General features: G+C 32.2%; 1 protein-coding gene and 1 long non-coding RNA gene across 3 annotated transcripts; one reads left to right on the top strand and one right to left on the bottom strand.

Annotated features, from left to right (window-relative positions):
• Nucleotides 1–1,321: 1,321 nt before the first annotated feature.
• Nucleotides 1,322–2,879, bottom strand: LOC134270976 (uncharacterized). 2 transcript variants are annotated; one of them, XR_009992918.1, is made up of 3 exons: nucleotides 2,833–2,879; nucleotides 2,416–2,621; nucleotides 1,322–1,582 (listed from the first exon to the last, which is right to left on the bottom strand). It is a non-coding gene; the product is annotated as an uncharacterized LOC134270976 (long non-coding RNA). The 2 variants fall into 2 exon arrangements; XR_009992919.1 differs by having other exon boundaries at nucleotides 2,754–2,856.
• A 169-nt stretch (nucleotides 2,880–3,048) lies between these two features.
• Nucleotides 3,049–10,014, top strand: LOC134270991 (centriolar and ciliogenesis-associated protein HYLS1-like). Its single transcript, XM_062753262.1, has 10 exons — nucleotides 3,049–3,136; nucleotides 4,231–4,349; nucleotides 4,457–4,552; nucleotides 6,529–6,578; nucleotides 7,641–7,780; nucleotides 7,906–8,003; nucleotides 8,115–8,194; nucleotides 8,808–8,850; nucleotides 9,103–9,284; nucleotides 9,556–10,014. Exons 2-10 carry the CDS (start codon nucleotides 4,247–4,249, stop codon nucleotides 9,688–9,690), a joined length of 927 nt encoding a protein of 308 aa, XP_062609246.1. The 5' UTR covers nucleotides 3,049–3,136; nucleotides 4,231–4,246; the 3' UTR covers nucleotides 9,691–10,014.
• The last annotated feature ends 1,350 nt before the right edge of the window (nucleotides 10,015–11,364 follow it).

Here is an 11,364-nt window from a genome sequence, read left to right as displayed (position 1 = left end):
ATGCTAGAATTTGAATGAACTTGGTACACTTCTGGGTACACGTTGTTAAAGTCTCAAATGCATAGAGTTTGTCTTATTTAATGAAGATAACAGGGAATATGGCACGAAAAGGGAGTTGGGGAGCATTTGGGGAACATCTGTAACAGTCCCCGTTACAATTAGCACTAGTTAATCTTGTGACCTTGTTGAAGACCTTATTTTCAAAAAAAAGTTGATTTTTTCCTTATAACTTTTGATTGAGAAGAGATACGGATTCATATGTGACATGTCAGTGGTGGATTTAATGGGGGCCTTAAGGCGGCCTCCAGACTCCCTACCTACTTTTGGCTCCCCCTCTAACTTCAATTCCTGGATCAGCGCCTGTATGTGCATTTCCTGAAACAAGATATCTCCAAGCATGCTACAATTTCTGACCCCTTGACCTTCACAATTGACCTAATTTTTTAAAAATTCAACTTTGGTGATAACTTCTAAATGATATATGAAAGGGTGTTCATATTTGACACATGTCATAAAAAATGACATTTTACCCACAAAGACACTGAAAGTGGGGGACCACAATTCTTTGAGTTTGCTTGTTTATACTAATTTCTTGCTTTCTAAATGTCCTTAAATGACATTAAAACATTGTACAATCTTGTGTAATAACAAAAGCACATCCAAGATTCACTTTTGATATATTTTTTTTGTCAAAATCAAACCATATTGACCACCTCAAATATCCATAATTGTCGTTTAATCTTACAGTCTGGAATTTAATTTAAAAAAGATGCAGTTTTGAAACACTAAATCCCCTTTCAGGCAGCTAATGACCAAGGTTAAAGATTTTCCAAAGTAGATCAAATTGACAAATTCCAAGATCTTTAATTAAGTCATTGTCATCATAGACAACCTGCTGACTATACAGTGTACATGTGCATAGTACTCTGTGTCTAATGCCACTACATATACTTTGAGAGTTGAGCAATGCATGCAGGTGTTGGTAATACTATGCATGTCTGACAGAGGCAATGTAAGAGTTCAAATCAAGAATTTTCCTCTATTTCAACATATGGAAAATATACAAGTTATCCTATACATTTTTTACCTTTCTCTAGCCCTCCTCTACTTTATTGCAAATAAAAAGTTGAAAGGGACTTAAAGCAAGTCCCCATGAATGAATCTTTAGCATTCTGCAGTTGGGACATGTGCATCTTTCAAATGGAACATAAAAAATTTGTTTAGATAATACCATGAGAAAAATTAACTAAGGTTATGTTTTGAAAGCATAATATGAAAAATGAACTATAAAGTCAATGAAAAATAACCACAAAAACACATCTCCAGATTAAAATTAAATTTATTTAATAATAACACTTATTTTACATCCGATTGATCCGAACAGCTGTAACTTCACATTTCACCATTCTTTTCCAGACCATGGATCTGGGTGTAACGTACGTCCACCAAAGAGTTTGCTTTTATTCAAATGACTGTCCATTTTGTCAAATACGAATTTCCTCTCTAAATATTTACACACAATGAACAGGGGTGGTATGGCTAAATAGAAAGCTACCAGGGTTCTCTTTCGCTGTGCTGATGTCTGAAATGGAAATTAAAAATTCAATAAATACAATATCAATGATGAATCATCAATATATATAACTTACAAGACCTGAATTCCTGGATTTGTAGTGATTGAATTGTTTTTTTTAACTATCCTCTTGTATACTGTAGATTGGTAAATAATCATGATGGTTTTAATTTCATTATGTTCGCGATTCATCATTTTCCCACGAAATTAAACCCATCGTGAATGTTATCATTAGTTTTAGAAGATGTTTAAATGCTTATGCAAACTTTAAATTAAATTCCTGCAGCGTGAAATTTAAACCATCGTGATTAATACTTTTTGAGGAGTCGTGAAATTTTAACACTAAGGAATTGAAATGACTTACAGTATCGAAGAAAAATATTAAAGTAGAAATTATTTGCAAGGTGTGAGGATTCTTTAGAGACATCTGACAGTCTAGTTGGCAGAATGTGTTAGATGCAGTTTTATATTCAAATGACGTACTAATTAAATGGCTCAGTTCATTATGTGTACTCATTTATACAAAAATCTGTAGTGCAATATTCCACACTGCTTCTTTTCAGAATTTCAGCTGATTTATATACCAGCTAATATACAACTAACTTATACATGTCAGGTCAAAAACTCTAGTACACTTATTTATGACTGTACTACTAAGATGAATATGATTTTGAATTTTTGTAAATAATTTTAGTTCAGATGAATCGGTAATATATGCACATTTTACTGTCATTCATAGCACCTGAAAGATGTGCAACATTTTCAACTGAAGGAATCAATTCAAAATTTGTAGAAAAAAATTGGTCACACATATCATTTTAAATAATTTTATAGTGATATACCAAATGTGTAAAGTTGAAGTTAGGACCAGGCATCTTTGCTACTTGTTCCCCTTTTCCTGCAATCTCCTCCTATCTCTTTCTGCCACTTTAGCTTTAAAAATCCTTGTACGATTCAAATCGTGAAGGATAAAGCCAGCTGTTAATGTGGGAAACAAAATAGCTAACTTATTTTTCTTTGCAAACTGTAGAGCTCTGTTCAGTTTCATCTGAAAATAAAACAAAATTCATTTCTATTTGATTTCAGCACAAGGTCATAATGGTCACATAATAACAACTATCGCAGCATTAAAAATTACAAAAAATCTCATGAAAATATTGGTAACATAAAGGATACTGACTATCCTTCAGTTGTTTAAGATATCACGAGCACGTGTAAAGTGTTACATTTAAGATTAACGTTATAAAACTTGAAAATACCTAGTCCTTTGAGGACCGGAAGTTGAAGAGTCGCTTACATCAATCAATAACTAAAACAATTATTTATATTATGAAATATGAAAAGGTATTTTAGTTCAAATGGATTGAAACACCCATTATATAATAAGGTTTTCAAAAATATATCACCATCAACCTTTTTTAATGAAGCTTTTTGTTCTTTTTACATTTCTTTTATAAAAGGCCGCTTACACCATATCAGTTTGTTGACATCATGGAGGGCATATTTGAAAATTCAAGAGAGAGTTTATGAACTTTTCTTCCAGTTTTAACATTTGTAAGGAAGGTAATGCAAGTATCTTACTCTTACATTTAATAATTGTTTATTCTGTCGTATTTTTTTCTGTTAAAACTTCGTGATTTTGAAGAAGTTTTGAAATTGAATGGAATATTTGAAAATTCATGCATGTTTAGACTTGATTTACATCCATGCAGAGTCAAACCAGAAATTTTGTTCCTTTTATTCTTTTATTCCCAATTTCAGCAGTATCTTCGTTTATATTATTAAACATTAAAATAACACAAAAATAGATTCTTAACATTGCAGATTATAAGCTGTATTACTAATTATTTTTTTTGTAAATTCCTTGTCATCATGATCAGCATTATCATAATTGCATGTTTATGAATGAACTGCATATGTACGATTTTTGAATGCACAAATAGTAATCAATTGATCAATGTACCTGTAAGTAAACAAACATGGCCAGGTTTTGAGATCCATTGTCAATAACTAAAATTTTAAGAAACGTTATTCTCCAATTTATAGTTCTTATCATAAGTATTGCTTGAAAAAAAATGCATTAAAATGTCCCAATAAGTGATTAAATTTCATTTAAAAAATCCCCAATTTTAAAGGCTTGAGTCGATAAGAAGAAAATCACTGCATCTTGTATTAGTTACCATTGGATTTTATATGTACCGTTAATGATTGACATCCTCACAATGCCAGGGGTCTTGAGTCTGTTGGACCCCCTGGCAAATTGCATTTGATATTTTAGAGCTTGCCCTTCTGATTGTGAAACACTGATCAAATTAAAGCTTTCATAAATAGTAATAATGTAAACAGAATTCAGTTGACACCTCAAATGCATGAGCTATAAGTTATTTATCATAGAATGGCTTAATGTGATAGATCCCAGTCACTGAATGAGAGTGATCAGAGATAAGAAAAACCATTAAGATATATGGTATATTTTTTTGATTTTGAATCCTTGCAATTTATCTGAAAGAAAATATTACCCCAAAATATTATGGAAAGAGAAGCTTTGAACAAAGAACACTTGATTAGATTTTTAGACTGTACACTAATGTCACTATGCAAGTCACTAAGTGCCTGCCCTCATCTTATATTTAAATGTAGATATAATTCTTTTGCAGATTATAAGGGAAAAAAATGGATGATGAGTTTGAGTTCACAGATGATGAAATCCGAGATGAATTATGTAAGCTAGGATACAGGAGTATTCCACATGAAAGACTTCTAGAGTTTAAGAAAGGTACAATTTTGACACATTCTTCTTTCTTGAGTTATTAGAATTCACTCTCTATAGGCAGATAGCTAATAATGATGGTGACAACATGGATGATTTCCTTTTAATTTCAGATTTACGAGTACTCATACAACATGAGAGAAGCAGACTCTCAAGGGACACAACTCTGTCCTCTCAAGTTCAAACAGATGCTTCGGACTCTTTCTTAGGTATAATGAAATGAAACTTAAAAATAAATTTATTTATTTAGAGTCTCTTTCAAGGCAGAGAAGCTAGAACAAATTTTTGTTTTCAAAACATACAGGTGACTCTCGATCTCTCGAAGTTCAAGGGACCGCAAGAAAAGTTCGAGAGATCGAGGGATTCGAGAGATAGAAAGTAAAAAAAATCCGGAATTTTCAGTTCCGATCACCGAAGTTCTACTTTTATAGATACCGGAAGTATATGTAAATAAAGTCATTGCACGCTTTCAATCATATTTGACAGGTAGTTTACCTGATATAAACAACAATGATTGCATTTCAAATAAATAAAACTAATTTCTAAAGTTTTAGTATTTATTTATTGTTATTTCATGATTACGTGAAACCCGAATAGCAATTGTCGGTTTGGCTATTCCGCGGCTTGATCGGGACCTTCATCAATGTTCAACAGATTTTTCTTAATCGGTATTCAGTCCTTGAGAAAGGAATTTTCTTGTGCAATATTTGCCATGCTGGAATTATTTAGACTCTATTTAATCATGATAAAAGTTCATAGTCTATTGGAACTTACTGAAACGAACATCTATTAATTAAATTTCTAAAAATTATCGTCTCAGTTTCAATTCGAAATAAGTTGTTTATAATCTACCCTGTAATTAATAACCAACTAATTATATAAAAACACGGACAACCCACAGGTGTAGTGTCATCTATGTAAACACCCAATTAACACCTCCATGCCAGCCCATGGCTTTCATTGTTTCCAGGTAAGTCCAGACTGCATCAATTTTACGCTTGATTGGCGAGTATAAACGCGCGCAATCAAAACTTCGAGAGATAGAGAGTAAAATTCAATGAAATATGTGTAACGGGACCCAGATTTTGGTTCGAGAGATAGAGAACTTCGAGAGAGAGAAGTTCGAGAGATCACGAGTAAATTTGCTTAATTATATAGAGGAAAAAAACGGGACCGGAGGTTCACTTCGAGAGATAGAGAACTTCGAGAGATCGGAGTTCGAGCCATCGAGAGTCACCTGTATTTATATAATAGTGTTGCATTATGCAGCAATGCCTCAAATAAGCATTGTGCACATGGTGCACGAGCCGGAGGCGAGTGCTTGTTAAACCCTGCCAATTATTTGAATTATAACACTATTGTTATTATTATGCTGACTGTTGTTATTATTTATGCGGCAATCCATTTGATTTTTTCCAGAAAATAATGGTGGTAACACAGCGCACTTGCAAAAGCTCATTCAAAATCTTCATGCTAAAATTAGTTGCATGCTTAGTTATTTTGGTTACTAGTATTTTCTCTAAATAAATCAGGATTTTCTGTCCCAAAGATACTCATCTTTATTTTCTGTTTTGTTAGTACTTAGTAAGACTGATTCGTTTACAGACGTGGATTCACATTGATAATTTTCTTTTACATCAAAAGCGCTATATAAAAAAGCGTTTTATAACCAGATATCAATTCATCTAACGATCTGTATGTAATTAGTTTGAAACTTTGTTGTACACATTTATCTAAGATTCCTTAGAATAAATTTAACTGTTTTCAAATAATATTTGTCTATTTTCTCCTTCTTCTGTCAGTTGTATAAATTAACTTTATATATTTAATAAAATTCTCCTAATCAGTGATCGTCTCTGTGGCGTAATCGATAAGGCATCGGACTAGCAACCTCATGGTCGTGAGTGCGATTCCTGGTGTGTGCATTGAAGAATTTTATTCAGAACTTTCCCGTGCACTATTTCGGCATAATATTGTAAATCCTTAGACCACTATGCGATAATAGTAGGGTATGGGTTATATAGAGACAAACTGACAGGAAGCATAATAATTATTATTAGTAAGAGCAAGGTCCTCAAATAAGCATTGTGCCTTAAAGGTTTCTTGTTAAACTTTGAACAATTATTTGAATTATAAACTAGGTAATAATATTCCTTGACATCATAATTTTCATTTACCTCTGTAGGTCCCTCACACAGACAACCAGAAAACCCCCTGCCAGGTTACTTGGCTGCAGTAAGTGATGATGTAAAGTTTCTTGATATTATTTGTAAGAAATTTATTACAAAGCTCTACACAAAAAATAGAAAGAAGAGATTTATAACCAGTTTTACTATCAGGGATGAAAATAATTCTTTTTAGAAGATTGCTTTTGTAATTTCTGATATAGTTATAACTTAAAATAAAGACATGTATGTAGTTGTTATTTGTACACTATAGTGATAAAAAAATTGTTGAGTATATCAGATTTGGGACATTTATTGAATATTACCAACTTCTTTAAAAAAAATCTAACTGTAAATTAATCTTTTGTATTATAATCATGTGACATAAGTAAGTAAAAAGAGATTTTTTTCTAAAATCCAGGAACAAGGAAAACAGATTTAATGTTTTTTCACGATACATGTATATGATTATGGGGAATCCCTGACCCTGGGGCCATAAAATTCACAATTTTGGTAAGGCACCTTGCTTATCATAACTATGTACTTAGTTAGTTTATTTAAACCAAATCAGAGAAATGGATTTTCAAAGAAATAATGTATTTTCAGATATAATCGCCTTATACCAGAACAGTCGCCTACAATTTTGACACGACAAAGGAGTTTATTTAATACGACATTTTCACTATATACTTATTTAGCCCCGTAGCACAAGTACCCCTGACCCCAGGGCCATGAATTTCACAATTTTGGTATAGGACTCAATGCTGATTACAATCATGCATACAGTTTGACTGCTTGATGTCCAGGTGTAAAGAAGGATTTTTAAGATGCATTAATTTTAGTGGTTTTGGCCCCACCCCCCAGGCCCCAGGGGAGTCATGAAATTCACAATTTTTGTTCCCCTTCATTAGATGCTTTGTGCCAAATTTGGTTGAAATTGGTTGAGTGGTTGCAGAGAAGAAGAAAATGTTCATTTACGACCGTTTCAAGACGTACGACGAACGACGTACGACGATCATAGAATAGGTCACCTGAGTGACTCAGGTGACCTAAAAAAATCTAACTGTAAATTAATCTTTTGTATTATAATCATGTGACATAAGTAAGTAAAAAGAGATTTTTTTCTTTCCAGGAGAAGGAAAACAGGCCACGACGATATGATTATGGGGATCCCATCCTAAGGAAGCCCCTCCCCTCAGAACCAAATCAGGTACGGGGAGATTTCGCCTTATACGACAGTCGCCTCGACACGACAAAGGACGACATGTCAGGATAAAAGTAAAATAATTTCAGTTAACATATTATTAGTCAACTATTTTGATTTCAATTCAAAATTTTCAGTCACTTAATAAAAGTTAAAAATTTCATTTAATTTTGATTTCTTCAAATGTCCAAATAAAGCATTTAATAAATAATTTTTATGAAAAAAATTCTTACAGAAAAAGAACAGATGGATCAAAAGTAATAGATGAATCTTTCACAGAGAGTGAAACAGGTGAGTGTTAAGGTCTGTAGGCAATCATTAAAATCTTGCAGACTTTTATTAAGACAAAGTTATCCACATTGTTTAAGCATGAATTCAACATAAAATGTTTTATGACTGTAGGAAGTGTTCTTGACATCAACGAGAGGCTGAGACTGTTAGGAATAGATACAGACAGACCACAGACGGCTCCTGCTGGAGAGGTATACAGTGTACAATACTCACTCATGTTCATACTGTAGATGTTTAAATTTCATTAACACACTTATCATGAATTCACACTCACGGGAAAGTTATTCTCATTCCCTATGGTTTTAAAAGGTTAACCAAATGGTTGTATCTGATTGTTTATAATAGACCAAATTTGCACTTCACTATCAGCGTATTTTATTTTACATAATATGTTACACACACATGCTCTGTTAAGGACAGATGATACAAACAAAAAATGAATGCCCAGATTGGTATATATCTTTTAACCTAATTTCATTGCAAATGATGCAAATAATAAATTTCTAGAATAGAAAGAAATTGTAAACCTTCTGTGATGTTCAAAATTTTACCCTTCTGAAACCAGCCTTATTATTCTATACAAATATTTTTCACTTGAAATTCCATTTTTGTGCAACTTTGAATAAAAAATTAGCAACTACGCGGTGAATCCTATTCATTTTATTCATTAAAACATGTTATTTTCCAAAATTTTTGACAAAAGTTTGTATCATCTGTCCTTAATGGGGAAAAGCAGTACATGTCATTTTACATCTAAGTGAATTGCTAAGGCCTAACAAGTTATTTTTTCTTTCATATGTACAGCCTCCCTATCGCCTGTCTCCAGATGACCCAAGACCTGCATCAGGTAAGCCTTATGTCAAACAACATGGAATATTTTATGTTAAACTCTGAAGGTTTAAAAAGTGCAATTAATTGCAATTAATAAAAATTTGCAGTTCAGTACATTTATTAGTTTTCCCTTCATTAATTGGAGAGGAGGTAGATTTGTAAGTTAGACAACTGGTTCTTACTAATTTGAAAATGACTAGTTTTAATGTTTTAATATAAGGAATTCCTGTAAAGATCTGATTCATGGTTCTATGAAATGGCATTACAGTTATTTTGAGACCTTCGGAACATCCCCACACAAGAAACATACGCAAGTCTGACCCTGTGGCACGGTACCAACAGTTCCGGCAGTCATGGAGTCAACAGCGAGCACCGGGAGAGAAGAAACATAACCAGCTGAGGTGGAACATCAGGGAACAAATGCTGGCACAGGATCAGGTCATAGAAAAGGTGAGAGGTCGTAATAGAAAATTTGGTAAAACATGTACATATAATGAAAATATAGAGTATTTTCACACAGAGCATGACACATTGTATGTAAGATTGCAGAATCTAGTTGTTGATAGGTACTTGTTGGTCTTTTTGATTTAAATAAAGTTTCTTACATTTTAGATTATTATTAATTACTTCAATTTTAAATTGCATACATTTTAGAGTTATTGAATAAAACTTAACCTCTCTCTTAAAATTATTAACAATTCTTAATTTGTTTTCTTTTCAGAAACCACAAAAGGTATTCATTCCAAACAAGTATGTGGTACCAACAGATAAGCAGAGGAAATCGCTCAGGTGGCAGATACGTATGGACTTGGCACAGGGTCAGATGCCAGCTCATGGCTTCTATCATGAATACTGAAAATGATCTCAAGTGTTACTACATGGAACTGTGACTGTCTCCCGTCCTTTTGTCTGAATAGCGTAGCAAAAACATTCCTGGCCTTTTATACCATTCATGTCAAGTGGCCATGAGACATTTTGTTTGCAAATTTTATAGATCTTTTTATTACAGAACCCATTTTCTTAAAACCTAGTATGTTGTAAAATAGATGATGTATATTTATAAAGTGAGGGCTTTTAAAAGTTGAATTTGCATGGTACTTTTTAATTTAGTATCATGTACATTCTTGTATATATTTTATATTATTTCATAAATGTTGTAAATAAACTCCTTTGACAACACCTGATTGCTCAAGCATTTTCAGTTTTGGTTTCTTTCTATTAAAAAAAATACAAATGAAATAAAAACGTGGATATACTCCACTGTTTGACTCTTTTCAAATACCAAAAAGCTTTTAAAAACATTTGAAATAAAACATATAGACAGTATTTGTGACAGTATTTGTACTGAATTTGTGTAGCAACTGTATTCTTAAAATTTGGTAATTGAATATTAAAAACCTGAAAATAATATCCTTGTATTTACATTAGGCAGTAAAGAACCTTAACATTGAATGTATATTTAAACAATTATGAAGCTTGATTATACAAAATGTTCAATGAATGCAAATATCATGAACAATTAACTTCAAACAAACAGCAGTTGCAGACAAAGGTTTTCATACAAAGTAGTGATTTTCCATTTAACTTCCCAAGGGATTAATTCCTCCTTCATTTTCTTCTAATTACAATAAGAACTTTTTCAGATTTGATAGATTTTTTATACAACTATCCTAAAAATTAATAATATTTTTGAACAACATAAAGTGAAAAGGTAAATCAAAAAATCTTAATCTATTTCAAAACATGAAATCATAACTATGCAAAAATAAATTATAAAAATTTAAATACACATTTCAGAGTGTTCATTTACAAATTGATTTAACTAAAAAAACTTCATTTGCAGATTAATTCATCTCAATTTGACAGATAAAGATAATGCTCTGGATTTTCTTCAGAGACAAAAGGGACTCATAACAGCATTCAGTTTACAATGGGAACATCTTCCTCAGTTATCTCTTTGCTGCTTTCCTATATAAAGTTACACTGCATTTAATGGTTAAATGCAAACTTAGCATCAAAATATGATTTCTGAGAACTACCATACCAAATTGTACTTGATTGACAATGAAAAAAAGGATAAAATTAAGGAATCTACCCCACCACCCCAGCTCCAAACCAGAAGACATAGAGAACCAAACTTAGCATTGTTTTATTGTTGATACCTCTAAATTTGTTATTAACCATAAAAAAAATTATTAATAAAACAGAAAATTTGTGGACCTATTTCCCGGACAGACAGACAGACGGACGGAGTGATTACTATAGGGCACCCGCAAATCCTTGCGGGGCCCTAATAAAACATATAGACAGTATTTGTGACAGTATTTGTACTGAATTTGTGTAGAGTTAAGTTTGGTAATTGACTTTAAATCTTTGGAAATTGATCTGCTCAAACCTTTCATATGGAAGTCAGTTGATTATGTATTGACCATAACAATATCGTAACGTAAGCATACAATAGTGATATCCATTTAACTTGAAGAGTTATTCCCCTTTACGCAATCATAATAGATTTCATAGATTTACTTAA

The sequence above is a fragment of the Saccostrea cucullata genome, unplaced genomic scaffold, assembly GCF_032062105.1.
Source record: "Saccostrea cucullata isolate Sc308-1 unplaced genomic scaffold, CSIRO_AGI_Scuc_v1 ctg1567, whole genome shotgun sequence".
In the NCBI taxonomy this organism is placed as follows: Eukaryota; Metazoa; Mollusca; class Bivalvia; order Ostreida; family Ostreidae; genus Saccostrea; species Saccostrea cuccullata.
Note: the sequence above shows the minus strand (reverse complement) of the source record. Positions and strands in the feature narration are given on the sequence as shown.